This window comes from Sceloporus undulatus, unplaced genomic scaffold, assembly GCF_019175285.1.
Source record: "Sceloporus undulatus isolate JIND9_A2432 ecotype Alabama unplaced genomic scaffold, SceUnd_v1.1 scaffold_186, whole genome shotgun sequence".
NCBI classification, from domain to species: Eukaryota; Metazoa; Chordata; class Lepidosauria; order Squamata; family Phrynosomatidae; genus Sceloporus; species Sceloporus undulatus.
Window position 1 is genome coordinate 1 of NW_024803107.1, and position 13,688 is coordinate 13,688.

The 13,688-nt window shown below is 53.2% G+C and overlaps 1 protein-coding gene across 1 annotated transcript; it reads right to left on the reverse strand.

Annotated features, from left to right (window-relative positions):
- Nucleotides 1–1,959: 1,959 nt before the first annotated feature.
- On the reverse strand, nt 1,960–11,192 carry LOC121917697 (calcium homeostasis endoplasmic reticulum protein). Its single transcript, XM_042443818.1, is given in 18 exon segments — nt 1,960–2,153; nt 2,726–2,820; nt 3,059–3,163; nt 3,334–3,483; nt 3,709–3,795; nt 3,969–4,102; nt 4,269–4,507; nt 4,613–5,042; nt 5,151–5,162; nt 5,164–5,318; nt 5,464–5,680; nt 6,427–6,516; nt 6,616–6,727; nt 7,127–7,278; nt 8,144–8,281; nt 8,572–8,759; nt 9,631–9,804; nt 11,041–11,192. Coding segments are annotated over 18 exon segments (2,706 nt in total). The 5' UTR covers nt 11,075–11,192.
- Between the last annotated feature and the right edge of the window lie 2,496 nt (nt 11,193–13,688).

Sequence of the window (13,688 nt, forward strand, 5' to 3'; positions counted from 1 at the left end):
ACCTGGGGAGGGGGTAAGAGCCTCAGGCAAGGCAAACAATTGCTCTTCCTGGTCCTATGATAATCCTCTTATGCGACTTCCCCAGATATGATGATGTGGGTGCCCCTCAGGGTGTGTGTACATGTCCTCATGCCTTGCTGGCAATGGTGGACAGGCTATTATAGTTCATCTAGGGGTCATTTATATGGAGCAGCATGGGTAACACCTGCTTAGGGCGGGTCTCTCTTTCCCGCTGCAGATTTCCAGGTGAACATCTTGAGCCTGGATGACCTGGTGCCTGCGGGGGCCCTGGGCGGAGGAGGTAACAACAGCTCCAACTGCCTGCCTGAAAGAAGAAAAGCCCTCCCTTCAGCCACCATCTTGGGGAGAGAGAGGCAGGCTAGCTCCAACTGCCTGCCTAGAAGAAGAAAAGCCCTCCCTTCAGCCACCATCTTGGGGAGAGCTATTTCCAGGACCGTGAGGAAGGAAAACAGTCCTGGACAAGAAAGATTGGTTCTCTGGCAGTGACCACAGTTGGGCTGTCCATATGGGATGGAGCAGAACAGTGGCTGCCACCTGACATACACCCATGGAGCAGGAAAGACACATTAAGGCAACCCTCAAGAGAGCCCGAATGGAGAAATGCACCAATTGTGGTTTGTGTGATGCCACTGCATCCATTGCAGGTGGGTCAACAATCCTGTCCACACACAATAAATCTTACCTTCACGTAGAAAATATTTTGTTTATTGGAAGGCAACAGTATGCACAAAATGGTCATTGCTAGGATGGACAGTGGAAGTACAGGGCCAGATTTTGTGGGAAGAAACTCAGGAATCTCACAGCTACAGTTCAGTCAGCCTACAACAGATGCTGCCTCAACATATCAGAGTGGGCAGTCATGGGAGGGGTTCTCTGGGGCCCTTGTAGGGTTACACTCAAGAAAGTGGTCTGGAACGTGGTGCTGACAGAATGCCAATCAAGTCTACAACATTCCTTTTAAGTCTTTTCTCAAGGTATATACAAAAATAGAAAAGGCCTGAAGAATTCCTCATTACAAAGCTCTGGACATCTCAGGCGGTGAGCCCTCTGTGTTTTAGATGGGGAGCACCTTGGGGTTCCGGGAGATGCAGCGGAGTCCTTGCTCCTTCCACTACCAGCAGCATTAGCCTTCAGGAGAGAAGGGTTAAAAGCTTAGAGCCTAGAGACCCTCACATTTCTTCCTCTCATTGCTTTACATACAAGGGGCGGAGCAGAGAAGGGGGAAAGGTGTACAGTATCCTTCATCAGGTAATGATTGCAAGCCCAGTTGTGCAAAAAATACTACAACATAAACAGAGAGCACTTTGAAACAAAAACCTTTCCTTTGGGTCTCCATATAATTTTGCAAGACTTACAGAGTGGCAATTAAGCCAGGGTTTTAACAAATTGGCTTTGGCTCTTAGATATGAAACTTTAAAGTGAAGGACAGCAGAGAATGGCAGACCACTGTTGCAAAAGGGAGAGTGCCAGTGTTAAGTGGGCTGAACTGGGACATGGGACAGCCAGACTGCAGTCTTCTTGAGAGGCACGACACTGTGCCTTACCCACCTTGCAGGGTTGTTGCAAGAATGAAGTGGGAAGGGAAAAAGCTATGTATGCCACTCTGAATTCCAGGAAGGAAAAATGAAATATAAGAGTGTGGAATAATTCAGCAAATATCCCAAGACTATTCTCATTGTTCACAGATGTGCTGTGTTTGGTTTTATGGAATGATCCTAACCCACCAGTGAGAACTTTTCTTTTCAAATACACATGGGTTTCTGTTGCACTGCATTTTACAGAAATAGGCCTACTGAGATGTAATTACATGAAACAAACAGCTTACCTAATAAAGGATCCTGTATGGAACTCATAACTCCTCAGTTGTTCTGTGTTAATACATTGCCCCCCCCAAGCAACCAACTTCCCCCGCCCCAGGGGAGGGGGCAGTACAAACCGCTACTTACTTTCATCTCTGGCCTTCATACGAGCAATAAAGGAATAGCTTTTGTTCCTCCGGTAATTCTCGTAGGGGTCATCCAGGGCTACCCCTACGCCCTTGTACTGATCCCACTTGTCCCGGATATCCCCTCCCTTAATGGGGTCCTGGATCCCTTGCTCTTTGGCCCCCAGGCCTCCAGATCCACTCCACCCTGGAAAGGGCAGAACAACATGGTCAGTGGGGCAGAAAAGCCCAGCTGGTGGGAGCAGAAGGAGCACAACCAGCAGAGGCTCCCTTAGTCCCCCTTACAGCATCCCCAATAATCCCAACAAAGGGGCCACAGAAACTTGTGGGAGGTCACCTTTGCTGGGACCCTTTGTTGTGGCAAAATAACCCAAATGCTGAAGCTGGGAGAATGGATGGGGGGGGGTCTTGTTTCTGCAGGTAAGTCCTGCACTAAACCATAGGCTGTCCCCTCACCTGACAATACCCCTTAGATGGAACCTCCCCCTCTGAAACACACCCCTTTTTATTGCACAGAGCAGAGATCATCGTGTCTGGCTGACTGAGCTGCCTTTCATTCCTACCTGGCCCACAAGATTACAGACGTGCACCTCAGAACGAAGAGGCACATTCTGGGTCCCAAGATTAGGCAAGGCTAATTGCTAACTGCTGCATTCAGAAAACGCCTGCCCAGCCACCTCTCCTGGCATAGACCTCCCTGCCTGGGAAGCCCAATGCTGCTCCTCTCTCCCTGCCTTGAAGAGCTCTGGGGCCTCTTACCCATCTTCACCAGCATCTGGTGTCCTTTATTCTCCTCTCCCAGCCTGGATTCTGGAACAGGAGGCCCCGAGCTGGAGCCCAACCCAGCTGAAGAGCTGCAGAGGAAAGTAGAGAGTGGGATTCAGCACAAAGCGGTTTCTTTGGATCCTCAGGGCACACCATTGGCTCAGGCTCAGTGCTGAGGCTCCCACATGCCCAGGCAGCTCCGAAGGGCCCAAGTCCAGAATGGCCCCAGGCCCCAGTTGAATAGGAACAGCTAAGGGCCATCACCAACTGTCCCACCCCAATGCTGATCTGGGCTCTTTCCCTTCCCATTTCCAGGGCACAACTTACGGAGGTGTTTGGCTGCGAGATCGGGACCGATGGCGTCTTCCAGGAGAGTAAGATTTGGATCGGGATCGGGACCGGCTTCCAGAAGAACGTGATCCACTTCTGCTCCTGGAAGAGAAGAGGGCAGGGCCAAGTCACTTCCTCCTCCGCCATGCTGAGCCCCCTTGGAATAGACCACCACTGCCCACCCCCAAGCAAGAGCATGAAAGTGCCCTTTGAAGGAGCTCAGCAGGATTGTCTTGATGGAGAGCAACCCAGGAGTTTCCTTCCCTGGTTACCTGGACTGTGATCGGGAATAGGACCGTGACTGGGAGCCTGACCGGGAGTGTGACCTCGAGTAAGAGCCGGAGGATTTTGAAGACCTTGAGTTGGAACGGGAGGAAGATCGGCCTCTGCTTTTGGAGCGGCTGCGGGACTGCGAGGGGCCACTGAGCCAGGCAGGAAGGAAAGAGAAGAGCATTAGGTTCCTCCTGAAAGGCAGCTGAGTGTGGGGGACTGCAAAGCAGAGCCACCAGACAGGGAGGGGAACAAGTTCTCCAACCATGGTGACTACTCAGCAGCAGAGTTCCCTCAGCCTTCAGGGACAGAAGAGCCTCTTCCTCTGACACAGGGCTTCACATGTGGTATTTGGCAAAACATGCAGAGAAGCCTACCTGTTCCTTTTCTCTTGCCCTTTACGCCGCCGGGCACGCATCTTGGCTCTGAAGAACTCATAGAGCCCATTCTGCTCCCAGCCCTCGCTGGAACGAGAAGACAAAGGGAGAAGGAAGAGGAGTCAGCCTGTTTCCCCTGGGTAGACAAGCCAGCTGCCCAGAGGATCAGACAAGCCAAAGCCTCAGAGAGAAAAAGTAAAGTTTGTCTGGATGTGTGTACGTACATATATATGATGGGAAAGCCTCTGGTTCTGACTCACCTGTTCCGAGGCCTGTCATGGGATGGAGGGCTGTAAAAGGCTTCCACAGCTGCTAGCAGCCTCTCACTAGGAGGCATGGGGGGTGGCAGGCGGATATCCTTGGGATCCAAAGGCTTGTACTCATGATCTTCCAGCTACAAAGAAGAGAAAGAAGAGGAGTGGAGACAAGGGAAGCCATTTAGAGCAAGAGAGGCCCTCTCCCAGAGAAGCCACCCACAAAGGTAGCTTTAGGGCAACCAGTCCCCTCTAGCCACCCAGAGGGGCCTTTTCTCATCTTGCTCTCCCGGCAGGGCCACTTACTTTGACGAGGGGGGCCATGAGACCAGCAGGGAGGTCGAAATATGGAACGTTGGGCACCAGGCTGGGGTCATCGTGGTTGACATGAGGGGGCCCCTGCCGGCGCATATGGGGGGGCTGCCCATTAAATCCATGAGGAGGGGGCCCAAAGTCAGGGTGCTGCGGCCCGCCCCACGGAGGGTGCTCACTGATTCCAGGGTGTGGCATGCGGTGCCCAGGATGGTGGTGTGGGGGGCCAATCTCTGGCGGGTGGAAAAAAAGGAGTGGATATATTCAGCCTCCAGAAGTTAGACTTCCGAGAGCAGCTGCCCCCCAACTGGGGCTCACCCTCCTCCCGAGCCACTCACCTTGAGGAAAATCCCCCTGGGGGTAGTCAAACCGGTGAGGATACGGGGGCCGCTCGAAGGGATGCCGGGGAGGGAAGTCTTCCTGCATGAAGCGAGGTGGGAACCGGTTGAAGTTGTGGGGGTGCGGTGGCTGGTTAAACTGAGGGTGCTGCTGGTGAGGGGGGAAGGGCCCCCGGAAGTGGGGCGGGCGCTGCATGCGGAAGGGGGGCTCCCTCGGGCCTCCACCCCATTGCGGCTGCTCGTGCTGGTTGTTCCAAGGGGCCTCGAACTGGTTATTCCAAGTGGGCTCCGGCTGGTTGTTCCAGGGGGCTTCGCGCTGGTTGTTCCAACCAGGCTCCCGCTGCTCACTCCATATCCCTTCGTGGTTGCTGTTCCATGGGGGGCAGTGGGGGGGCCCCTGGTGGTGTGGGAATGGCGGCTGGTCAGGTGGCTAGAAGGGAGAGAAGAGTGGGACAGCTGTGAGTCCTGGGGAAGGCAGAGGAGTGTCTTGAAAGAGATCCCCCAGCCCCCTCCTCCCCCCCCACCCCACCCCCTTTACCTGCTGTTGGCCCCCATGGAGTGACAGGATGGTCAAACCAGGGGGGCTTGTTAGGCGGAAGGTGCTCGTGAGGACCACGAGGTCCAGGCACAGCAGGTTCGGTGCCCCCAGTCCCTGCGGCTTCATACTCAGCAGTGCCTGCAAGTGGTAGCTGAGCCTTTCCCTCATCTGCAAAAGAGAGGGAGGGAAGTTGAGCCCGACTAATGGCCCCACTGGCAGCCTCATGGGAGTGGACCTGTGGCCTTGTTTCCTTGCCTGAGCCAGGGACCACCCAACCCTTTCTACCCAACACGCACAGCCAGGAGTGCCCTACCTGCTGGCACGATGGGAGCAGCTGAAGAAGGCACTGGAGCTGGAGGGGGTGCTGGTTTCACCTCACTTTCCAGGGGGGCAATTTGAAGCTGCTGCTGCTGCTGCTGCATGAGGCTGTTGACAAACTCCTCATGTTGTGTCTTCAGGGTCTGTATCTGCTGTTGGAAGGCAACCTGGACAGGCTGCACCACACTGGCACACTCTGTGATCAGGGTGGCCTGTGGGCAAGGAAGAGAAAGAGATGTCCCAGGGCCTGACCAGTGTCTTCAAAGGTCAGGGCATGCCAAGATTTGTCTTTTAAGCCCATTTGTGCTCCGACTTGCTCAGTCTGTCTCCTATTCTTTGTTTGCATGTTGTATAAATGCTCAGAGGTTCAGAGTGTGTACCTTTCCATTATTCTGTATTTACCTGAGTATGTAAACTCCCCAAATAACAGTTTTGGAGAAAGGGGAAGGATATCAATAAACTTAAAAGCAAGGTTAATATCTGCACACATTCTCAGAAAACCTTCGAGGCAGTTCAACTCTACCAAAATAAATTTGGCAAAGGATCCTCTCCTGCATGGAATAACATTTCCAGCTCCTAGTCGGTTGTTTTCCACTTTTGCCCCTTGGCAAGTGAGTCCTATGGCTTAACATCAGTTGCCACCAGCCAGACACATGGTGCCCGAGGGTTTTGAGAAGCATGGCCTGAACAGCAGAAGGGAGCTGCCAGCTATGGAAGCCCTTAGCGGGGAGGAAGGTTGGAAGGATGGGAAGCTTTCCCAGGCTTGGAAGGGCTATGGCAGCTCTACTAGTGTTTTTTTCTGCCTCATTCCTCTGGAGGCTGGATGTCCCACAGCCATGCCATGGCAACTTCACCAGTTTGAGGGGGAGCCCCAGAGAGAATCCTTTGACCTGTGGCTGAGCAGCTAGCTGGCTCCTTCTTACCTCACCAGAGGAGCCCCACACACAGAAGTGCTTACCTGATACTGGCCCAGTCCAAGTGCTGGGCTCTGCAGCTGCTGGATGATGGATTCATCAAAGTAGCCGTTCTTCTCCCACAGCTGAAGGAGCTGGGAAAAATCAAGAGGGAGAGGTGGGCCATTACTGGACTGGCTTAGGACTCCAGGCAAGCACGCGGTGGCCCCTGAATCCAAGCCACAGCTGCTCACCCTGGCGATCTTCTGTTGCTTGTCCTCCTCCACGGCCAGGAAACTGGTGCAGTAAATGGGCACAACCACCTTCTGCAGGGCAGCCAGGAGGTCCCGTTGCTGTTTCCGCTGGCTGAGAGCAAGAAAGGGAGAAAAGGAGGGAGGTCAGAAGGGCAAGAGGTACAACTCTGTGCCAGGAGCATGTGGCAGCTGCGCTTGGAGACTGTTTTCCCAGGCATCCTCACAGCCCATGCCACCTAAAAAAAAAAAACACATGCAAGGGACCATCGTGAGCACCTCGCTGCTATTCTTGTGCCCTGACAGGCGTGCTTCTTTTTGTTCTTCAGAGTGTCCAAAACACATCTGAAATGGCTCTTTAATGACACTTGGCAAACCTCATGGCTCCAGCTTGTATCTCCCAGCATTCTGACAGCCACTGGGCCCCAGTGGGCCTACCAAGGGGATCTAGGCCTTAGGTCGATAGCACCCTGTCTGGCCCCTCAGTATTTCTTTCTGTGCCCAGGGAACTCACCAGTGGTGGAGGACATCATTGATCAAGTAGATCAAGTGGAGCCGCAGCTCAAAATGGGCGCTCTCAGCTGTGATGCGGTCGCGCAGATGCCCTGCCATCAGTTCGCAGTGCTGGGGAGACTTGGCATTACTGAACATCCAGTTCTTGCCAACCTGGGGTCACAGAAACACAAGGGTTTCAGGGAAGAACTCACCAGGAAGATAAGTGGAAGCAGAAAAGAGTTCATTTGTATATAAGTGAACTAAGCCAGAGAGCAGCAAAGCACTGAAGTGGAATAAAATGAACCCCAGGAGAGAACTTGGTGCCCAGACCACCAAGGAGGGGAGGTGTGTACCGGAGGACTTGGTGGTACAGTCCTCATTTGGCAGAGGGAAGGCCCAGTTCAAGCTCCAGCAAAAAGGCCTCATATAACAAAGGCCAATTCCTCCCTCCCTCACACACATACATAAAATTCATTGTCAGCCAGCGTTGGCAACATAGACCAGCGGCCTGACCTGGAACATGGCCCTTACTTCCTGTTGGGGTGGGGATGGGGGAGCCATGGGGATGACACTTCCATCCTAGCCTGGAGCTAACCTGGGTTTCCTTCGATCTCAAAGAATCCAACATATTTTCCTTTTTGCATGGATTTACCAGAAAATGGAAAGCAATTTCTTAAAAATTATTCCTTACTTTCTGCTATGCCTTGTTTTTAAAGAAAAGATCAGAAATTTGACTTTACAAACAACAGGCAATTCCTTCTTTTAGCAAAACACAAGAGAATAGCAAATATTTTTTTTTAAGGATTCCTATTATGTAACCCCTAACATGCCTACAAAACCTCCTATAATTAATTTTAACTAAAACTAGCCAGTTTCACTACTAGAGTTTCTTTTCTTCCAACTCACCTGCACCATTTTTAAAGGGCAGTCTTGTTAGGTCCTTGTTGAAGCACACCCACATCCTCCTTACTTTCTCACCTTCTGGCTCAAAGGCCGGCCTCCCTCCCTCCCTCCCTCCCTCCCAGGCCTCCCTTACCGAGATAGCATCCTTCGTGCAGGTGTCAATGATAGGTTGCAGCAAGTTATCAAACTCGTTTACATCCAGCTGGGTCTCCTCCAAGACTTTCTGCATTTGCTGCTCAATGGCCAGCGTGATGGCAGCAGTAATTTGCTCCTGAGGAAAGAATCCCACAGACAAACCGCAGGATGCAGATCAGCAAACTTCCCCTCACTGGCTGTGCCTGGCTGAAGCCCCCCGTAGACCCACTCGTTCTCCTTACAAGGTTCTCCTTACGGGACCCCACCACCAGAGCCTCCCACAGCTGGAGGAAAGCAGCATGGTGCAGCTCTGGGCACAAACTGCTAAGGGGCAGAGAGGGAGGGGAGAACTTTGTGCCTCAACAAGCCCCCCCCCCCCCAAAAAAAATCACGCCTGTGTGAGGAGCTGGCCTCACTCCTCCTCACTTGTCTGAGGGCCAGGAGGTGCTGCTCCTGCTGCTGCAGGTTCCACTGGCTCTGCTGGATGAGTTCCTCCATGGAGGGGGTCCCCTGAGCCACTGAGACAGGAGTGGGAGTCAGAGCCAGGGGTGGCTGTGGCAGTGCTGGGATCTGGGGGGCAGGTGCCTCCATGTCTTGGCTTTGCTTGCACAACACTGCAGGGAGAGAGGATGGAAATAAACAAGAAGTCCTGAGGAAGTTAGGCAGAGTACGCGTGAGCGCACACATGCCGCCCTCAGCCAAACCTTCTGCCAACTCCAGAGGTCCACAGGTGGGAGTTCGGGAAGCTGTCCCAGCAAGCAGCCCCCAAGAGATCTGAGGGGAATTCCCAGGAGACACCAGAGACTTCTCTGGAAAGGGAGCCCAAGGCTCCCCTTGCCTCACTGTCAGGTAAGCAAAGCCAAGAAAGAATGGGCCAAACACAGTTCTGCAGCCCACTGAAAGAAGAACATCCAAACTCTACTCTGAATTGTGTGCAAAGACAAAGATACCTTTCCCAGTCATCTGCAACAGCCCACAAACTCAGGAGGGGCTGCACAGAGAGCAAAAGGGCCCAGGGAACCCTCCCCTTGAACTCTCCCAGGAAGGGGGCAGCCTTCTCCAGCCACCACCAGCTGAGCTCTCACACTCTTGGAAGTCTGAAGAGAGGCTGCCTCAAAGGAATCCGCTCTGAGACAAAGCAAGAATTGTGGTATGAGGGGGAGGGAGGCAGTGGAACTAAGAGTCTCAGGTGAGAAGAAGAGCCATTAAACACCACCACCACCTGGTTCAGGTGACTTTCAGGCACATTGACACAAGGGGACTGAGACCAGGGGCCCATCCTGCAGAGCTGGTGTGTGGTTTACTGAGACTGGGTGGCACGTTCCAGAGGTTCAGAGGCAAAGATTTTCATCCTTTGGCTCTCTGACTTCAATTCTCAGAATCCTCAACCACTGGCCAGGCTGGCTGGGGCAGACTTCTGGGAGTTGAAGTCCCAGAGCCCCCAAAACTGGAAGTGCTTTGGCCATAGGGGGCCCCTGAACTCACACTGCTGCTGCTCCAAGGCCAGCTTGTACTTGTAGTAGCCATAGAAGTCACCCCCGAAGAGGAACGAGAACTTGGGATTCTCCTTCTGCTTCTCCATGGTCATCTTCTCAAACTCGGGGCCGTTCCGCGCCACAAATTGGGCCAACTTGTCAATGACATTGCGCAGCTCCTGGTCTGGTGGGAGAAAAGAGACAAGAGAGGGCAGATGGGGCCTTTCGGAAGCACAGAGGGCTTTCTCTCTCCTCCCCCTCAATCCCTGGAGCCACTGTTGCTTGTTAAGGCATGCTGCAGACCTCCAAATGCAAGGTCTTGGAGTAAAGATGAAAACAGTCTCCACCAAAAACCAACTTCCTCCAAACTGGGGGTCCTTTTCTGGGTTCTCGGGCCTTTCCTGAGTAACCGACATACTCACTCCCACTAATGATACTGACTATTTTAGAGATTTCCACAAGATGCCCTGCTCCCTATGATAGCCCCGTTTAAGTATTTGAAGGGAGGCCATATTGAGGAGGGAACATGCTTGTTTTCTGCTGCTCCAGAGACTGGGACCCAGAGCAATGGATGGAAGCTCCAGGGAAAGAGATTCCAGGTCAACATTCAGAGGATCTTCCTGAGAGTAAGGGCTGTTTGACAGAGGAAGACACTCCTTCCTTGGAGATTTTAGTGGAGACTCCTTCCCTGGAGGTTTTTAAGCAGAGGCTGGGTGGCCATCTCTCAATAGGAATGCTTTGTTCCTGCATGGCAGAATGGGGTTGGACTGGATGGCCCTTTTTGGGGTCTCTTCCAACTCTAGGATTCTCTGTTTGATTGTTTTCAATAGTATTTTTATTATAATTACAATTATGTTGGAATTATTGTGTTGATGTGTTTTAACAAAGCGGGGGACTCATTTCATTGTACTGTATGGTTTTTTGTTGTTGTAGTGCCACTTTGATCTTACAGTCGAGGCAAGATAAAAAGAAATGGTATTATTATTATTATTATTATTATGATGATGATTATTTATTCTCCACAGCCTCCAGAAGCCCTCGAGGGAGCTCGCCTCCCGGCAGCGGGGAGCCCCCCACATGACCGCCCATGGGCCCCAGGGCTTCCCACAGAAGAGGGCTCCCTGACCCGCGCTGCAGTCTCCTTTCCTTGCTGTGATGTTGCTTCTGACCCTGCCGGGGGAGGGGGGGTGTCCTTGGCCAGGCTTGTTCGGGGAGAGGCTGAGGCTGAGCGAGTGTGACCCATTGGATTCCTCGCTCCCCCGCGGGGCCTGCCGTGGAAACTGGGGCTGCTCCGCTCTTTGCCCGCCCTCTGAACATGTGCAGAGTGGCTCCCACCGCCCCCTCCCGGGAGATCAGTTACTCCTCACCGCGGCAAGGGAGGAAGGGAAAGAGGGCTCGTCGGCGGGTCCCTCGGGCTCACCTTCGGGCGGAGGGGGCAGCGGAGGCATCTCCATGGCGGCGGCGTCGAAGGCCTGGAGAGTCCGAGCCGTACCAGGCCCGCCGGTCGCAAAGAAGTCCGCGACGCCTTTTTCTCGCGCGCTTTACGGCCGCTCGTCACCCTTGAACCCCCGCCCCCCACGCATGCGCACCAGCCGCCAGACATGCCAGAGCCCCACCCACTTATCTCCTCTCGGCTCCCAGAACCACTCGCGGCCTCTTAGGGAGCATCCGCGCTGGAGAAATCAGCCAGAGCTCTGCTCTGGCCCCACAGCAAACTCCCAGAACGCCATAGCCTTGAGCCAGAAAAAGAGTTAAAGGATACACTGCCTTGGCGGAAGCTCCCAGGAAAGGATGGGGGCTGCGAGGCCTCAGCCAGAGGTTGCTGGCACCCCCGGCATTCATAATCCTGGAGTGAGGCATGCTGGGAGTTGCCGAGGGCTGCACAGTGGCCTCCCTCACTTCGGCCCTCCTTTGAAAATCAAATTGAACTTCCAGTCACCATTCTCTTCAGGGAGGCAAATGCCTTTTATTTGTGCCCCTGCCCAGACCCCCGAAGGTACCCTCAGAGAACTGGGCCCAGGCGCCCGGTGCAGCTCTCCAAGGAGGTCTTGGTCATAGAAGGCGGCGCCGTCGGCTCCATGAGGGAAGAAGGCAGCCCCAAGAACATACGAAGGCAGACTTTGAAAACAAAGTGGCCCTGCTGAAGCAAAGACCGGAAGCAGACCATCGCCCTGGCTGCCTAATCCGACTGGCCTGAGGCAATCGAAGCAGACACCCGCTCCAGCCTCCCATTCCTTTTGAGAAGAAACACAGACCCTGAGTAAGGAAGGCCCCAAGGGCTCCCACTGTCGTTTTCTCTTCTTGGGTCATGAAATGGGATCTGGTGTTTTTTGGGGGGTGCACAGTGGCCCCCCACTTGGCCCCTTCCTCTGCAGCCACCAAGGAAAGAGACTGGGCCACAGAAGAGGGTCAGGAGTCCCTGGTAAATGGCAATGTGCCCAACCTGACAGAAAGGGCACCAACCAGCCCTTCCAACATCAGCCCAGCTCCTTCAGCCTCTTGGCGCCATGTCTCAGAGCTGTCTGGCACGTGGCCGCCCCATCCAGACCACTGGCATGCCACCCACCAGAGGTGGCCACAATGCCAGGGGGCCAAATCCTGACTCCCCTCCGAGTGGCAGAGCTGCAAATGCTGATCTCATGGGCTCTACTGTCCACATCCTTCTTTGTGCCAACAGAGATCAGCAACACTCCTGTTTTGTGTTTGTGGGCAAATAAAGGCTACCAACTCACCAGATGTTGCTTAGCTTTCAAGGGCCTGGCTTCTTCCCAGAGTCCTTCCTCTGGTCCCCTTCCTCCTCGTCCCACAGCAGCATAGGCCTGGTGGAGGCCATTACCCACTTACAGTCCAAGCTGTTGTAGAGCTGTGGATGGTTGGTTCTGATGTGTGATTCTTGGTTTTAAGAGAATGAAAGAATTCAACAGGCATGGATCATTTTCAGCCATTTCTCTATTTCCTGAAGGGGAAAGAAGGGGCAGAGAGACTGAGGAGAGAGAAGGGGGAAGCCAGCAGGATGGGAGGGAGCCCTGCCCCACTCCCCTGGGTAGGTCTCCTGAGAAAGGGCTCAAGAGGCCTCTCCCAAACAGGGCACTGGGACCCCAAGGGGCAGCTGACCACAGACGGGGCATCTCTCGCCCCCCTGGTCTGCAGGGATCGGGAGGTAGGAAATAAGTTAAACGAGGAAGCTGCAACATGCTGCTGTGCTTCTTGCAGAGCTGAGACATCCCTACATCCTCCCCACCCCCAAAGTCTATTGAGGCCAAGTCCCATCAAGCAAACAAGCCAACTAAGCCCTCTGACCTTCTCCCCTGCATTCACTCCCCAGACCTGGCTGTTTACCTGCCAGCCCCCCAGCCCCTGACCTTATCTGGGCAAACCAGCTCCACAGTGAACAAAAAACATTGATTTAACAATGCAGGAGGAAAGAGCCAGTTGTTCCAGAACCCAAGAGAAGCCAGGCTGGAGGGCTACGCCAAAGGGATGCAGCAGCAGGAGAGATAAAGGAAAGGACTGAGCACAAATCAGAAACACTAGTCCTCAATTTTGACATTAATATAGAGCAGCACTTTAAAAACAAGAGACGGCAAGTGAACACTCTGTGGGGGGAAAAAGGAAATAACACAACACTCAAAGTTCCCCTCATGGCATTAATATGACTTGTGGACTTTGTGACGTGAGGCGAGTGATGCTCCAAATGATTTTTTACAAAGGACCATATTGTTTGCAACAGAAAAGTCACTAAAAAGGTTTCTTAGCCTTCATGATTAAAACGGGAAAAAGCGAGCAGTTAAATTCCATATGCAAGTCTGAATCACCGGCAAACTTGTAGCAAAATCTCACTGGTACATGATTATTTTAAAAAACCCAAAACAAATGGCAGGTCAGCACCTCTTCCCTTCAGCCTGAACTGAGTCGGAGAGAAAAGCCAGTCTCTGTCCTTCCCTCTCCATGCTATGAACCACCGCAAGAGACAAGCAGCTGCCCATTCACACACAAATACACACACACCTGCTCACAAGTGCTACAGAATACAACAAACTACATCTTCCTCATCTCCATAGGAAAAAG